At 44.3% G+C, this 18,428-nt stretch overlaps 1 protein-coding gene across 4 annotated transcripts in view; it reads left to right on the top strand.

Annotated features, from left to right (window-relative positions):
* Window positions 1-2,731: 2,731 nt before the first annotated feature.
* si:dkey-246i14.3 (ephrin A4) overlaps window positions 2,732-18,428 on the top strand; it is a 32,525-nt gene continuing 16,828 nt past the window's right edge. For all 4 annotated transcript variants that reach the window (XM_054622004.1, XM_054622005.1, XM_054622003.1 and 1 more), the window contains exon 1: window positions 2,732-2,988. In XM_054622004.1, coding sequence (XP_054477979.1) covers window positions 2,876-2,988 — 113 coding nt within the window. In that variant the 5' untranslated portion in view covers window positions 2,732-2,875. The remainder of the gene's footprint in view (window positions 2,989-18,428) is intronic.

The raw sequence follows: 18,428 nt of genomic DNA, 5'->3' as shown, positions 1-18,428 counted from the left end.
TATAAACTTTTTGTTTTTGGTCTTTTCTTTAGTTTGGTGCATTCTGAATCTGTTTATGGTCATGAAAAAAAAAAAAAAAGCTGACCACTGCTCAGATTCCTTAACACAAACAGCCCAGAAAATATGCACAAAACTATAACAAGTTGACATATTCATGAATCATCTTTAGCCTGGTCCGAGTGGGTTTAAAAGGCCCTGGAAACATGTTTTATTAATCAGATTATTGAGGTATGTGGTCTTATATAAACAAACAAAGAACAGTTGGGGTTATATTAAATGTTAAAAAAATGTTCTGTATTTGTGTTTTTGTCTGTGCGTTTCTCACAGGTCTGAAGTGGAAAGAGATCAGATGGAAAAATCTAATGTCACATACTTGTTCGGTTTAGGACTATTTTAATCAAAAATGTATGACAGTCGTGGGGCTGTTTTCTTATGTTGCTAAGCAACAGTCATCCAAATCTGATCAAACACCCACACAATCCTGATTAAGCATGTTAGAACTTAAACTTTAATTGTTGCGTATTAAATCATTGACAACCAATGAATTAGGTTCATGGGGTTTTTTTTATGAACAAGTGATATGGGGACAGAAAATAGTTGCTGGGATACACTCTGCCAGGAGATGTGGAGGAAAACATATTTGACCAGTAATGAGAAGATCAATGAGAAGGAAGATTAGGATGATGGATAGATATTGAAGAAAAAAGATTTTGGAAAGAGTGCTGATAATGATGAATAGCAGACACACAGGAGTTGAAACAAATATTACAGAGGAGAAGAGGAAGAGAAAAAGATGGCCCGAGGGTGAAGAGAAGCTGTGAAGTCGGTGCTAAGATTTCTTTTTCTGCTTGTTTAGTTTAAATGCCCATTAGTACGTGCAAAATCCATCAGCCTTGCAATCAAGGCGGCTCTTAATTTAGTGCATTATAACTGTAGATTTCAATCGGCGCTCCCATGACGTAAATGAGACCACTTTTCTCTCCGATCCAATCTGAGTCAAGGGGGGGAAACTGGTCAATTTATAGACGGAGACAGAATAATTAGCTGCAGGGCCACTGAATACTTAAACTGTTATGTTCTGAAGACAATTCCAAAATGAAAGTTTAAAAGTTTTTTCAGTGAAAAAGAGGGTGAATGAAATTAATTTTCACAAAGCACTATTAACCTCTGGCAAAATGATAGGCTCTGTCTGGTCCTGTAGATCAATCAAATGAGAGAGAGAGAGAGAGAGAGAGAGAGAGAGAGAGAGAGAGAGAGAGAGAGAGAGAGAGAGAGACCCCTGCAGTGTAAGTTACTCCTCTGTGGTCTGCTTTACGTTTGCTGAGGGAGTGCTAACTCACTAGGGACAAATTAGCCACACAGGAGCACTGAGGCATCATGGGAAATTAATGATCAGGACCTCCAGGAAGTGAGCTAATGAGTCCTGGTGCCACACGCATGTGTACACTATGAACCACACACACACACACACACACACACACACACACACACACACACACACACACACACACACACACACACAACACAAACACACACAATAAAAGACAGAGTAAGCAAGAGCAGGAGGGCTTCCTGCAGAAAGGAAATAGCCTAACGTGCAGTTGCAGCAGCTAATAACACAAAGCTATCAATGTAACGTTGTCTAGATGAGTGATAGTGCTGGAACAATAGTAATCTCGTACACACACACACACACACACACACACACACACACACACACACACACACACACACACACACACACACACTTAAGAGAATCAGATAATTAGAGAGGACCACCAGTGGCTTTCGCCCATGGAGGCGTAGTGATTACTGTCACTACAACCTCCCCTGGGGCGGCTGACAACAACCAATGAATAAATACTTATCAACACACACACACACACACACACACACACACACACACACACACACACACACACACACACACACACACACACACACACACACACACACACACACACACACAGCCAAGTGTAAGGGCCTAAATGTGAATCTTGCAGACGACAGTTAAAGATGCGATGTGGCTCCCAACTGTTTGATTATCTTGTGTGCTCCTCACTGCTGGAGTGCCTATGGGCAAACACCCTGCAGAGGAGCTGCTCAAAGACTCCAAATTACTTTTTTTTTGGAGCTTATTGCATTACATAAGTTTTAAATAAGTTTGACTATTCGGCTCCAGGTGAGTCATGTCCAGGGGGAGAGGAGAGGAGAGGACAGAGGGTCCCAGGATTCTGTGAAACGACTGGACCAGCGACAGACTGTCTCCCCACACCAGTCGGCGCACCTCTCCAGGATTTAACCCGCCGCACCGCTCACTGTCACGCATCACCACACCCTTGTCCACCGATTGGTCAGAAGTTTACTCCAGCTCCACCCCTTTGGCTCAGCGGACCCGCCCTTTCCAGCGCTGCTCAGCCTGTTGATGCCAAACCAGCTGGCATTTACAATTGATATCTTGACTCATGACTATGTAGTCGAACCTCTGACCTTTAAACTCAGGTTTGGTTTATTTTATTACTCTCCAGAAAAGAGATCAAGAGTTCAAAACCACCATGCGGATCAACTCGGAGACACTCTCAGGAAGTTCACACCTCCCACTCTGCAGCCTGTGATTTAACCTGATGTGTTTTTTTTGTTGTGACTTTATTAAGTGTACCTTAATGCATCATGCACAGCAGCACATGACTTAGACTTTTTTTTTTTTTTTTTTTTTTTATGAGTTGGTGAAGCTGCTAAGGGGGAAAAGTTTTTTTTAATTTTTTCTTTTTTTCTTTTTAACGGAGCTCCTCTGCCGGGGTCTCCTCCTCACCTGATTTGAACGCCTCTCCCCGCCGGTGCAGAGCCTCTCCCGCGGGCCCCCACGGCGGTCAGGATGGGGACACCGGGAGCTCTGCCTGCTTGGAAAGCCACGATTTTCTTCTTGAACTTAATCTCCGCTTCTGTGGCCAAAAGACACGTCGTGTATTGGAATTCTACAAACACAAGGTGAGGGGAAACTGCGCGCTGAATTACGCGCACTTCCAGGACTTAAGAAAGTGTTGTTCAACAGCGGCTCATATGAAGGTTTTAATGTGAAAGGCAAGATTTGGTTTCATTTTTGGAGAAAGAGTATCGTAGCTGGTTTGAACCTGCACTGCTGTTGCACAACGACCACAGTCATTCCTGCTAAATGAGTCAGACCTGTGTGTTGGTTTGAAGAATCTCTGCTATTTGACATCACGTCCTCTGACTCTAGGAAGGAAAAGCTTGGCCTGGACAAGTAGGATCCCACAGTGTCCTGATCTCATCTCCCCCCCCCAGCAGCTATCTTTATCATAATGACTACACTCTTAACACTGCTTTCACCAGTCCACTGGCTCTTTGGAGTTGGTTATTATTCCACTTATAGCCAGCCAGAAGTAAGGGTTTCTTCATAAGTGTGTGTTCTAAATAGTGTCCCAGATAGCATTCTGACGACACAGGTGCATATTAAAGTCTAAAGTTCTGCTGTGCATAAGCGAATACGTAGTTGGATAATGGGAAGGTGTGTTTGCATGTGTGCGTAAGAGTGTTGATTGGGGCCATTAGCAAGGCAGAGCCAGACTCACCTGCTGATCCAGGTGTTCCAGTCTGGCTAATTGAAGGGTTTGGGGTGGGAGATCTGCAGGGCCAGTAGGGCTACTGCCCGAAACAACACGGCCTCTCACCTGCTTATTTAGAGACTCTCTCTCTCTCTCTCTCTCTGCAAGGGCCTGTTTCACCAAACACTGTTTCAATTGAATTACCTTTTTAGTTAATAGCTGTTGACTACAGAGACAACTCTTTCAATGACTGTTTTGTCTTTAATTGACATTTGTGAATGCACAAATATACAGAGATATGACTCCCGGGGCAGATAATTCCCCCCAAGGGCTCCTTTGTCAGATCTGCAGGACTCGTCCTGGAGTCAGCCAAGGTCGTATCCAGTGTGTCCAAGCGGGTAAAACCTGGTCCTGTAATTGGGATCCGACAGAAATATGGTTGGGGAGCGAACACTGAGGATTAGGAAGCACCTTCTTGTTCCCCTGGGGATTCAGGGATGAATGGTCACAGTCTGTGGCAGGGCCCACACAGTTGGCTGCAACACCACACAATCACAATGCCATCAGCATCATGGCGGAGGGTAACCCACTGTGGCAGAGAATCGCTCTCATCAGCAACACCACCCAATCACAAAGCTATCAGCGGAGCCGAGATGTTGCACCCGGTCCAGAATCCCCCTGGGTTTTACCACTAGGACTCTTTTTCATTCCTCTCCTCTCCTCTCTCCTCACTCTTCATTACCTCCCTTGTTACATCCCGCTCTTCTTTTCATTTTTTTGTCTCCATCCCCCCTTCCTCCTCCTCCTCCTCCTCCCTCACCCTCCTTTATCTCTCACGACTCCCTCCTGCCCAGTGATGGATATTGGCGGTGTGATTAGTTGAGCCTCAGTCATTTTCCCATACCATATTTTCGATTAGCAGCCAGCCAGCCATCCAGGTTGTCCTGAGGCCCATAAATGCAGCCTGGCGAGGGGGAAAAAAAAGAGTGCAGGGACGACAGGAGAGCGATGCTTTTTGTTTGGCATGACGCTGCACTCCAGGATGCCAGTGATGCCCACGGCACTCTACATCACAAAATAAGCACATTTGGCTTTTTGTTTTTTTGTCCACAATGTTGTCATATTTTAAGTTCCACTATTTTACATTTTTTTAAAGCTTCTCTAATCAGTATTTTTACATAAACAATAGACAAGATTACTGAGTCTTATGTGAAAGGAGTCGCTTGCAGTGAAAAACCCAAAGTGAATTATTATCTGACTGCAGTTCCCCTCTCAGCTCTACGTTTTAGCACCTTTTTAGCTCATTGTTTTTGGTTTAAGATCCAGCAACTTAATGGTTTTCATTGAACTTCACCATTGTTTAAAGCGAACTCTCTCTCTCATAAAGCCACACGAGCCATCTGGTCACCACCAAACAGCAGATAGAGACTAATAGATCATTTAACTGTTAAAGAGCCAGATATTTCCCTCAGATGTTTATGGAGATCAAAACAGCAAATATTGGTCATAGAAGAGTTAATTTTAGACGTCAGCTTGCCATAGAAAATGAATTGAAATGCTAATGTTGGACCGTGTCTGCTAGGAATGTAAATGGCCAACTGTTAGCTAAATGTTTACTGCCAACACCACAGCTTAACAAGCTAATATGTCGAATTTGTGTTATCCAAAATCAGTTAATGTGGGTTTATATATCATATCCTAAATTTATTTAAACATATAAGCAGAATGTTCTTTGTTCCCCGGTTGTTCAACCATCTTTGTAAATGTTCGTGATATAGAAAATTCATTGTTCCTGCCATCTCTGACACCGGGAAAGCGGCTCAAGAGGAGCGAGCTGCCATTACTTTAAAGGCTCGGCTCATATATAACATAACTGTAGCTGGAGACAAAAAAAACGGCACCTCTTTAATACAGATGACAGAAGACATTCTCTGGCCATCACCTTTTTCTTTTTCGACATCTAGATTTATGGTTTTAATGAAGCGGGGGCAGTGAAGTGGAGACTGAAGGGCCTTGTTGCTCTGCTCTTCGCTGGCTAATATGGCTGTAACAAAGGCTCGGCGAAGCACTTTAACTGGCACACATTTAGCACCCTCCAGATTGAAAAATGGAGCTCTGAAATGGAAGTGAGAGAGTGACTGCAGGGTCAGCGTCCAACATCGTGGAAATCCAGATACCCCCGGTCTGTTTCATCGTGGGGCTCAAGAGGGTCGATTGCCCTTTTTATGATTTTATGAACAGCGTTTACGATCGTTCTCGGGTTTATAACGGCGTTTCTCTCAGAGCGATAGTTCCTTATTAGAGGAGAATTTTTTTTTTTTTACTTCCTGGAGCAGTTAGAGGTTAGTAAAATATTATAACCGTGCTGCTCCGAGCTTGTGTGTGTGTGCTGACAGTATACCTCAGCTCTCTCCTGAGTAGCAGGCTCAGACTGGTTTATTGGTATCTTCAGCCCCCTCCTCTGAGCCATGTGTGCTTTAAAACCTGTTGGGCCAAATAAGTTGACCAGCCTATTTGCTGATACAACACTGTCTGCTTCTTGTGCTCCATTCATCCTCATAAATTCACTCAGGATCTGTCAGCTAGTTTACTCAGAGCACCAAAACTTTAAGGATTGAATCCCTTTTTTTGTTGTTGTGCAAGACATTGCTTGAAACAGGCTTTTGCCATCCAGGTAAGGTTTGCTTATACATCTGTAACAAGAATAAATGTCACCCAAACCTGCAGCTTTAAGAAAGCTACTCCATTCCCCTGTCCTCTGACTTACCCTTGGTTTTGGCTCACACCTTTGCTATTGCTTTCCGTCTTATCGGACGTGACAGGAGGCAAACTTGTTGCAACAGTTCCTCTGGATCACAGCTCCAAACCTTTGTTTCCAGACTTTTCTTTTCTTTTCTTTTCTTTTCGTTGCAGAGCGGCTGATTATCTGGGAGTCAATTAGAGATATGTTTTTTTTATACCTTTTACAAAAATAGATACTGAAAAATAGTAATGTTATAAACATTATATCTTACCAATTTCCTTGTCTCTTGCTCCCATTGGAACTCACTCACAAGTTTGGACACGGACCTTAAAGCATTTACAACGACACCAGAGCCCTCTGAACTCTCTCTCTGTCTCTCGCTCTCTTTTCCTGTCTGTGTCTCTCTCTCTCTCTCTCCCCCTCTTCTGACAGAAGCTCAGGGCGAGCTCCAAGCCAGTGAAGCATGCTTAAACGGTGCATGAGGAGATGAATATTTGTATTGGTTTTTCTGTATCTTTATTGAAAGCAGCCCTCATAAGTCGTCTGTGTAATCTCTGCTCTGTTTATGCATCATTTCCCTTTTGTGTGCACTCATGAATGATCTAGTTTAAATACCAAAGTAAATCACATTCTGCACGCCATACCTTCTCACACACACACACACACACACACACACACACACACACACACACACACACACACACACACACACACACACACACATGCCGTGTACAGTAAAGTGAAAGCAGACAGTGTTTGTCATCGTGTCTTGTCAGAAGAGATGATTGCACTTCTAGACGGATTTATTTTTTTATTTCTTTGTTATGATTTCTTCACCCGCCAATGTGTCCTCCTCTGGTGTGTGTGTGTGTGTGTGTGTGTGTGTGTGTGCATGCAAATTAATGTATTTCTCACACTGCCTGCTATCACTGCTCACTGTGTCTGTCTCTGTACTAATCTCTGTCTTCCCCTGGTAAATGATTAACATGGAGAACCTGGCTGAACTATAATCAACAAACCCACAGTGAGGTAATTACCACTTTATTCCCTGTCCTGCTAACAAAGCAATCCCCCCCCCCCCCCCTCTCCTTGTCTCTCTGTTTCTCCCTCTCTCCTCATCTGTCATCTAACTGTAACAGTGTCTCCCTCCTTCTCTGTGTCAATGCCTATTGTCCCTCTGGCTGCTGCTCTGTGGTCTGTGTAGATCCAGAGATTGTGTACATTATCTGTCTCCTGTAAATGTGCTTTGTCTTGTTTGTTTGTGGTATTGAGTGTGTTATCTGGAGGTAAACTGTGGATGTGTACACTTCATCTCTGTCGGAAAACAATGCGACGCAGTGATTTTTTTTTAGTGATGTGTGCTCCTGTGAATTGACGTTCGACGACATTGTTGTCAGTTGAAGTTCATCTCTGTGGAACAATGGCTCTGTTAGAGGTATGTGTGTGCGTGTGTGTGTGAGAGCTTTTGGCACTGACCTGCTGGTTTTGCATAAAGGGGAAACTTTTTGTTTCCTCTGGAATAGATGGAGTGTGATAAATTTCAGTTCTGGAAAAAACAAAACCCAGAAATGCCCGGCCCTATTAAAACACACACAAGTTTCATGAGTCATGTTTTATGTAAGTTTTCTGAGATTTCTCTTCCGCTCACAGCAAGTAGTGAGAGTGGCTTTGACTGGAAAAAAGCTCTAAATTCCGGCCAGCGGTGTGCGGCTGTGGGAACATTTACCAACCACTGTGCCGGCCTCTCGTCTGAATGGGTCATTGTTTTGTTTCCACTTGTTAGTTGATTTTAGGTGTGAGTACAATGCGAGAGGTGAAAAGGCGTGTTATTGCCTTTGGATGCTTGTGTTTTTTACAAGGTGGGGCATGCAGATCGAGTATTGTGCAACCATGTCTTTTGCTCTAAAGTTTCACAAAGCCTCATTTTTTAAAAGTATTACAGGTGAATCTTTACAGATATAGGTGACTGCTATCTGTGTGTATATCCGTGTGGAATCAGTCATCTTCCATTTTGACTGTTTAGTGTTATATTATACCCAAGAGTGAAACCAACATAAAAGTTTCACCACAAAAATAATCTTTGCCAGTGAATTGAAAGCAGAGATACACACACGTGCACACGCACACGCACGCACGCACGCAGGAAGATTCAAGCACACTGTGTTGAAAATGAGGTTTAGGCGGAGGCCTGGCGCTGAGGATGTCTGTATTAAAATGGATCAGATAGTCACAGTGCAGCTTGGAGCCGTCGGAGCAGACATGGTGTACAGGCATGAAAGGACGGCCGCTCCCTCCTCCTGGTCGGGTTATTTAGTCAATCGATACCAATTTAACACCCAGATATTATCGCCCGGCTCCTCGCATTATCACCAGACTGCATATGGACCCATCTCTTTCCCAATTTCTCTCCCCGCGCTGCCCCCGTTCCTCTGTGTACACACATACATCAATATTAGGTTGCATTAAGCTTTAATAAGTTGGATTTTACGAATGTGTCCAAGTGGCGTGGAACAGCTGTGGAATGAAATGAGGTTCAGTGTTGTCTGCCGCTCCGGTTGGCGTTAGCACAGCCTGGCTTTGGCACAAAATGGCTGCTGTGCCGTGTGCGTGAGTGTGTGTGTGTGTGTGTGTGTGTGTGTGTGTGTGTGTGTGTGTGTGTGTGTGTGTGTGTGTGTGTGTGTGTGAAGAGTTTGGTTCTGGCGGTTAAGGGCTGTTGGTGCGCGCCGAGCGGGAGCGCATTCATTCATGGCACACAATGAGCTGGCATTGTTGTAGGTGTCGGGCCAACCGGGTATTTTCTTCGACATACAAAACAGCAATTAAATTGTAGCGTGAGAATATGTAAACTCAAAATGTGGGAAACACTATCGACTTAAGCTTGACCAAAATAACACAGTCTGCCGGTTGTTTAGCCGTGCATTTCCAAAAAATTGCACACACACACACACATACTCGTGCACGCACAGACTGGCAGACACACATACTCTCAAGTACATATAACATCACACAATGCTCTTCCACTCAGCTCAGAAATCCTGCCAAGAGGCATCCTGGGAATTCCCGGAGACAGAAATTGAATTAGTATTGACCCAGGCAGAGCAAAAGGCTGTAGCAGGAGCCTGGATTATTGTACCATACAAGGTCCTTGCTGCCAGGAGGACATGAGACATGTTTGCCATCATTCCCCAGGTCTTCAAAGCTGCTTAAGTCGCTCCGAAAGCTCTTTTTACCGCCTGTGTGTTGTCCAAAGATAATGTTCACCAGAGCAATAGTTGCTGCAGTTTTCCTTTATCTCAGAGAAGTTGTACCAATTCCATGTTCTTTTGGATGTGAATATCTATTTTACTCAACAAACCAAATGAAGCCCGTGAAGAAACACTATGTTCGCACAGTTGCATTTGTGATTTATATGAACGTAAGAAGAATATTGATACGGGTCTCCCAGTGTGAGTCCTGCCGTTAGCAGCCAGGAAGGGAAGAACATCAGTTTTCTACAATTTTAAGAAAAACTCTCAGGGATATTGTCATGAATCTTTAAAAATCTAATTTCCGTTTTACACCTCACGGATTTGGAGACACAGTTCTAGGGCGCCCATGTGTGTTGCATACTTGTACAATTTTGGATTGTGTTTGAGATGCATATCTGTAAGCCTTAAATGATGCAGTATGTCAATGGGTTTCGTAATGGTTCCAATATAAGAAAAAGTAGCTTTACATGAATTTTTTTTGTTGGAGCTAGACTAACAATAATGTATAATAATAACGTGAGTTGGAAATCTGCCATTGAAAAAGCAGTTAGTTGTTTATTACATTCCTGTACTCACTGGAGGAAATGAAAACATCCTTTGATAGGAATAAGAAAAAAAAATACATTACAAGAATTCTCCTATTGCTTCTGTAAGATGTCAGTATTTATTCAATGATTAGTATTTACCTCCTGTCATGTGATCCAGCACATACAGAGTGTCTTGACTGAGATTGTGTGCATCCAGAAGTCACAGAGGAGAGATAGGAGCCTCTGTCTTCACACCAGAACAAACTTTATGGACTAATAAACCTGCTAGAAAGCACAGCGCCTCTACATTTTATCCAGAGGTGACAAAGAGACACTTCGATAAAAATACTTGAAGGGGTGTGAACGGCGTGTGTATTTAGGGGGGTAACTGTTGTGTATTGTCCTTTTTTGTGATTATGCTTATAAGAATTACCTTCTCATAAAAAGAGCTTCAAGTAACTGTTTTCTTCAGCTATATTCCCAGTTCCTAAAAAACCCCCCAAAAAAACACCTTTTCATCCCGCGCCTTGTGATTTCCAGAGGAGACGGATCACACAACATATGTGAAGATAATTTACATCCACTGTGTGATAGGAGACTTTTTACCATGGTGGAACAAAAACTAATATTATTTTGCCATTGCCTCCCAGAAGTACGGCACCACAGCCTACTTTCCAGCCCCCAGTGACGCGAAGCACACACATTCCTCTTCTGTTACACACACACACACACACACACACACACACACACACACACACACACACACACACACACACACACACACACACACACACACACACACACACACACACACACACACACACACACACACCACATATGAATATACACACTCCCTCTCTGCTTCCTTTTTTCTCTTCGGCCCCCAGAGATTATAAAAACATTAGACCTGCAGTGGAGGGAGCGAGGGATGGAGAATGCGTTAAGGAGAGGATGGTAGCGAAAGAGTCAACAGATTTCAACTCCCAAAACAGCTCGGGAAGGCCCCCAGGGATGGAGGGATGAGGTGAGAGGGAGAGAGGGAGAGAGGGAAGAAAGGATGTCAGCAGGAATTACTATCACTGTCACAAGCAGGCGTGAGGAGAACCCCCCCCCCCACACACACACACACACACACACACACACACACACACACACACACACACTCTCCTCCCCCCCTCCTGCCGTAACACACACACACACACACGGGGCTCACAAACATACACTCCGTGACGCAGGCTCGTATACAGGTGTGGTAGGTGTGCCCTGCCTGCATACACACACGCATGCCTCTTGGGAGAGCCCGAGTAGGAATCGCACCTCTTTTAGACCTGAAACTGCTTGTGTGTGTGTGTGTGTGTGTGTGTGTGTGTGTGTGTGTGTGTGTGTGTGTGTGTGTGTGTGTGTGTGTGTGTGTGTGTGTGTGTGTGTGTGTGTGTGTGTGTGTGCGTGTCAGTATATTTGTATGTGTTATTTTTGTAGCAATAACCAGAACCACATGATCTCCGGATGTGCAGTAATGCACAGCTTGATCCCAGTCTCTTGATACTCTGACTGCTATTTTTTTCTCTCTGCTTCCTTGTTCTTTTTTTTTCTGCCCTTCCTCTTTTTTTTTTCTCAACATTTTGTTCCAATCAAATCTTTTATTTATAAATTCAAGGAATGTGGACTTTTTTTTTTTTTCAGGATTAGTTCTTTGATCAACCTGCAGCTCTACGAGTGCAGTATGGTGCATATGTTCTTGCTTTTGTGGGATGCTAAGATACCTCTTACCATCTACTCGACCGACAGGCTGCTGACACGTTAGTATGCAGAGTAGGGGCGTACTGTACACACGGTAAACCTACCTCTCTTTGGAGCTAAATTGATTAAAATGTTGTTAAAGTTTATTTTTTACATTTCTTTTTTTTTTTTTATGTAATCTGTCATTTTTTGATGAATTGCTATCTGTCCCTGTCCAAAAGTCAGTTTTGTTATATTCATCAGAAATGATCAGATGGCTGTAATTCGCAGTCTGAGAGCATCCGGAGTGGTGGCGGTAATGTTGTGCTGAATGGAAGAGGGGAAATAGCCTTGTCCCAAATCTCCATAGCTGTGGCCTTGTAGCAGGAGAACTCATGAATCTCATTGCTCCCCTATTCAGCTGGAAATGGAGTTCTTGTACGCAGCACGCTTCTCAAAACACTGGAGCAGAAGCTGCGTGTTTATGATTGTGGAATTAATCTGCGTGTTCTCCCAAAAATACACCCGGTGACAAATGCCTAGTCATGAAAGTCAGAAAATCCCTTACTCACTACTTTTATTCATTTTAAAGAGGTTCCCTGATGGAGTTTCTTTCAGAATGGGGAAAAACAGTTTGGAGCGGTTTTGTTCTTCAGATAAAAACCGCTAAAAAAAGTGTAGTTGTTTTTTTTGTGGTATTGGCTTACTTTGCAGTGGACTTTGTGTTAGTATGATGTGAAAAAACCACCCACCCACACTCTCCTGCACTGTACACTACTGCGTGTCAATCTTGTGGTTTCAGGTCATTGCGGTTCATTACTTAAAGTAGCGACCAGTCATTTTTAATCCCAAATTAATCACTTAATCCCACTCCAGCTTCAGGCTGTTGTTAGCACTATGTCAGACCGCCGTCTGCACCTCTCCTCTTGACCCTCACCACTTCCTTCCCCCTGTGCTCCTAAATCCTGCCCCCCTCCGTCCCTCTTATTGTGTCTAAACCCTTCATCAGTGTTGTGGAACTCAACCGGCCTCTCTTAGAAATTCAGGGGCATCCGGCCTTTAGGCAGAGAATGGCATCCAGTTGTATTGGCCCGAATGTTGAAAGCATGAATTTCATTTCACACACTGCAAAGCAATGGATAAGCTAATGTACTGGAGCTAAATATTCTGTTTTGAGTTTATAAATAACACACATTCAATAGCTTTAAAGAAGCCAAGTGGATGGATATACTGAACATGTCTCAATAGTTTTATTTCTAGTCTCTTTTTGTTTTAGCTGATTGGTATTATGCATCAGTGTCCTACCTCTGGTGTGAATATGTGTTCGTGTGTGTGTGTGTGTGTGTGTGTGCGGGGGGCGGAGGCAGGCGGGCGGGTGTGTGGCTGTGCGTGACTAGAACAGGACAAAGCTGGCTGCCTTGGGGGGAATAAGAGGGGACCTTCCATACCCCCGATGCATTGAGCGATATGAATCTTAACCGTTGTGACGGAGAAAGATGGAGACGGGAGAGAGAAGCATAGATCGGCTGCAAGAGAGGGGGAGACGGGGGGCCAGTTTAGGCTCCTGGGATTCCAAAGCAGTGACCGTGAAAGTGCTTAGATAAACAGAGAAAAAAGAGGAGGAGGGAGGGCGGGCGAAGTGGGTGAAATGGTGGTGGAAGAAGCAATGGAGGGAAGAGAGGACATGAAGGTGTAGGCACGCTGACGGGGGGAGGAAATGAGACCTGCTGTAGATGGGGTGAGAGAAAGCAGATGGGAGTGAAACCAAGTATAGAAGTTTTGAAATAAGTTCACCAGGAGTCAGAGGAACAGCGTTCTCTATTTACTCCTCCACTCTTCTGCCGCTCCAATCTCTTTCTCCCCATCTTCTCCTTTCCTCTCCTTCCCTCTGTTTAAATAATTCAGGCCTGTTGGCTGTATTAGGGCAGCTTTCCTTGACGTGTCTTAACTGTGTGTGTGTGTGTGTGTGTGTGTGTTTGTTTGTGTGTGTCTGACTGAGTGAAGGGCAGCTCCAGCCCTCCACTTGGCCATTCCTCCACTAACAACCAGCAAATAATCAGACACGGAGGCACAACGAGAGGGAATGCACACCTGGGATGAACAGTCTATGTTGCCTATCCAGCACTGACCTTCACATCCTGGAGAGAGAGAGACAAACACAGAGTGCAAGAATGGAAAGGAAAGAGTGTCTACGGCATCAGAAGTGTGACCCACTTAGTAAATGATGGATTCTCAAAGCCAGCGCTGATTTATCGGCTGAGGGTATTTGCTTTGCACACACCCTTTTCACTTTAGTGAAGAGTGTATCGTGTGTGTGTGTGTGTGTGTGTGTGTGTGTGTGTGTGTGTGTGTGTGTGTGTGTGTGTGTGTGTGTGTGTGTGTGTGTGTGTGTGTGTGTGTGTGTGTGTGTGTGTGTGTGTGTGTGTGTGTGTGTGTGTGTGTGTGTGTGTGTGTGTGTGTTGCTCGCATATCTTCCTTAACCCACTTACACAGGTGGGTCCTGCTGAAAGACCTGAGACACAAGTGTAGTTAAGTATAGTTAATATAATAGATGGGGTTGTAGACAAGAGGTTAGGGATAAGGACATAAAATAACAGTTTTAAAGAAATCAAAGGGATGAATTAAAAAGTGTAGTAAAAGTCGCATGGAAACAGCACTTTACTGATGTATCATAATTACAAACACAACTTCAACTATGGGTCGTATTTAAATGAATGCCGATTATCATCATTTGCTGTGTATAAAAGAAGTCTGGCAAGCCCCACTTTAGTATGCATTTGTAAAGCAACTGACAACTGCAAACAAGAAAGAAATAGTTGTTGTTTTTATGAGGAGACAAAAACTCAAAATTCAAAACAACACTCCGACGCAGACAAAAACAGATGAGCTGCAATGAAAAGAGGACCAGAGCCTTCTTAAGGTTGCAACTAATGATTATTTTTATTGTTTGGTGTATGAAATCTACCAGAGCTCAAGGTGACATTTTTAGAAGTTTTTATTATATCATTAATTTAACATTTTATCAGCTGAAATCCCAAATCTGAAATAGATTTTCAATCTTTAATGATGTAAAAGAGAGAAAATGTGCAAATCCTCATATTTGAGAATTTTTTTATTGAAAAAAAAACAACATTTTAGTGTCCATCAACAGCTTTTAACCTCCAGATACAGAATATGATTGACATCTAGAGTCTAAAGCTGGTTGACAAATAATATTTTTTGAATCAATATTGTCCGGTTCCCCCTCAGCCATACATCACCTGCCCCGTTGGCATGAACCCAATGTGCCCAACCTTTTTCTGTAAGTGTTATATTTACTTCAAAGTTACCATTAATTTGACAACACCCTTTATTTATCCAGACTCATCTGCTCCGACACCATGTGCGAAGCCGAAGGGCCCAAATAGCAAAGTTGGCACATAAACCAGAGATAAATGATGTTGACAGAGTGGATCAGCCCAGCTGCCACTTTAGTAGCAATACACCTTGATAGATTTCACAAATAGTTTGAATCATGGCTTTTTTTTTGTCCACCCATCACCGCTGTCACTGTCTCCCTCACCCCTTCTGTCAGCGTCTGAGCGGTGAGGTGCTGCAGCTATATTCAGGTTTATGTATCCGAGCCTGGCACCTGTACAGATCAGCCCTGTATTTACACTGCAGCTCCATTTAGACTGCAGAAACATGGAGAGCACTCATTACTCTGAGGTTTTAGGCTGTCCGATGGAGGGATGCAGGGAAAAAAAAGACGGATGGAAGGAAGGATGGATGGGTGGGGCATTGGTTTGGCACCAATCCCAGCTCCGGATTGGTCGTTGTCCTGGCAACGGCACGTCTGACCTTATTTACCCCCTCGCACACCCCTTGCCGTACGAGCACTCCGCTCTCGCCCATGCTCATTTCTTTTGCCGTGCGCTTTCCCCGTCACTCTTCTCCGCTTGAGAGCTGAAACTCTACTTCTTGTAGAGTCACTCTTCTCCCTTTTTTTTTATTTTTTTCCCCCCCTTCACACTACTCTTACAAGAGTGGCCACCTCCACGCAGAGCAGGTGAGAGAGCCGAGTCAGAACACTTACCGCCGGCTGCCGTGCTGGTGGGCACAGTGACGCAACATTTCCAGTGTTTTTTTTGGTCAAACGTTGAAAAAGGAAAATGGAGCCGTAGACTGCGAGGCTGCACTTTTGTCCATTTATATTGCGGACAGTAATTTCATACCTCTCCAAAAAAATAAGTCACTGGAAAGCTTATTTTAGGACCAGACTCGACCACACATGGAGAGCGGTGCCTATGCATGACAGAGCTCTGCCACAAAGGGGGGGTGGGGGGAGGTGATGGTTTCTGCAGACCTGCAGCCGTATCAAAATGGTTCCGATGGATTGGTTTCCATACTGATGGGTCCTGTGGGCCCGAATCATGCAATTTTCCTCAGCTCCGACGGCCGAAGCCATACATCCTGTTGTGCTGCTGAGTCCCACAAAATGGACACACACACATATACACACACACACACACACACACACACACACACACACACACACACACACACACACACACACACACACACACACACACACACACACACACACACAGAGGAGGACCTATGCCGTAACAGGCAGAAAATAGGGTCTGTCTTTACCTGAGGCTGAGAATCCCTCGGGGCCTGAAGCAGCAGGTGTGCGTGTCTGTGGGGCCACGAGGCGGCCTGCTGATCCACACAGTCTGAATGCCCGCTGCCTCCTGGTCCTTTAATGGAGCCTGCAGGGCAAGAAAGGTGCAACCAATCACTTCATCTAGGCTACACACATACACCGACAGCCATAGCGCGCAATGCTTATGCACCAAATTCATATTGATGATGCTTTGCAATGTGGGTGTGCGCACTTGTGCTCCTATCCTTCTACCCTTATGAGGTAAGAGGCATTAAAAGTGTGTCTAATGGCACAGGGATTCCCCCAGGGAAGTGTTAAGCAAAGGTTTTAAGCCAGCCAGATCTTAATGCATGTTATTACAATGTGCTCAGAACTTGCATGTTTGGAAAAAGCAAACGCTTAAATGGATAGAGACCAAAGAGTGGAAAAAGGGCGAGGTAAGTTCACAAACCGTCCACATTTGGAGTTTAGGAATCATGGAAAATAAAGCAACAGGTCTGGTGTAGCAGAGAGATACACTTCCTGCTGACCTTGAAGGAAGCGCACACACACACACACTCACACTCACACTCACACTCACACTCACATAGGCATCCTAAACAGGAAAGAGCAGATAAGAGCAACAGCTTGTTCCCCTTAAGTCCCTCTTTTCCACTCGGTATGGAGCGGTTGATCACCGCCTTTGGCCACAGTTTGATGACACTGAGAGGCGGGGCCTGCAGTGCGTTGAGGTTGTTTAGGGTTAGAGAAGGGATTTTTATTTTTTTCTGCCAGCTGGGCAGGCGGGGATGGCGGGGGGCCCCCAGATGGTCAGAGGTGGGGGGTGGGGGTGAAGTCCTTGTTTGTGTGCGTTTGGAGGGGAGTAAGCACTAGGTTAGACACAACATTGGTGTTTATGTTCTGGACACGGCATGGCTTTGTGTGGGTGGAGGAGGAGGAGAGGGGGGGGGCACCGCTCATAGAGGGTAGGTGGGGGTGGGGGGGTTGTCCTGATTCTGCTCTGTTTTTACATCCACACGGAGAAAGATTGAGCAAGAGAGAGGAAGTCGGAAACAAAAAGTTCTTGGAAATGGTGCAGTAGCGTAGATGAGGTCTCTCTCTCTCTCTCTCTCTCTCTCTCTCTCTCTCTCTCTCTCTCTCTCTCTCTCATTGTCTGAATCTTGGGTGGAGCTCTACAGGTGTATGATTCCTTTTCTTTCTTCCTCTGAAGAAAGGATAGCCTGTGGAGCAGGAGGTCACTGAGGCTTTGGAGACATCAAGAGAGAATGCTCTCTCTTTTAGTTCTGCCTTGTTAGCCTCTCTCCTCCTGTACTATCTCTGGGCTCATTTTGCCATAAACTTCTTTCATACTTTCCATCAATTACTACCCGACAGTGCAGCAATGTTTTTCCCATGAAAGGCTTCCAAAGTCTGGTTCTGTTCATCTAAAATGTATTGGTGTCTAGGTATGTACATTTTTCTACAGGCCCTTACCAGTCAGACTTGTGATGGGATATGTTTGTACGTAACTCTTTGTGATTTAGTTACCGGATGCCACCAGAGAGAAGCACAGCAGCAATCATTCGTAGGTCTCCACAAAACACTGGATTCCATTGGTTTTTCGATCATTGCAGACAATAATCTCTGTGGCAAAAACAAGTGTATGATACTAACGTGCTTTTGTTCAGCAAGAAAATCTTCACAAATAAACACTTTTTTTTGAAGCGTGACTGTAAACGGCAGAAGTAAAACGCTAAAAAAACTGTGAGCGTGTGAAATTCACAAGTGGGGTATCCATTGTTGAATTATACAGTAGAATATAACTTTAGAATCTCTTAAACTTAAAAAACCCCGTTGACTTTGGTTCAGGTTCAGTTGATCAGTGGCGCAAAGTTTTGTGTCAAAGTTCACCAGAATTAAACTCAATGTGACATCTCTGTGCTGATTAACCCAGACTCAACAAGCAAATCCACTGATTGCAGGGGTTCCATTAAATGAATA

This window comes from Anoplopoma fimbria, chromosome 20 (genome assembly GCF_027596085.1).
Source record: "Anoplopoma fimbria isolate UVic2021 breed Golden Eagle Sablefish chromosome 20, Afim_UVic_2022, whole genome shotgun sequence".
NCBI lineage: Eukaryota > Metazoa > Chordata > Actinopteri > Perciformes > Anoplopomatidae > Anoplopoma > Anoplopoma fimbria.
The sequence above is the reverse complement of the archived record's forward strand: the minus strand, read 5'-3'. Positions and strand labels throughout refer to the sequence as shown.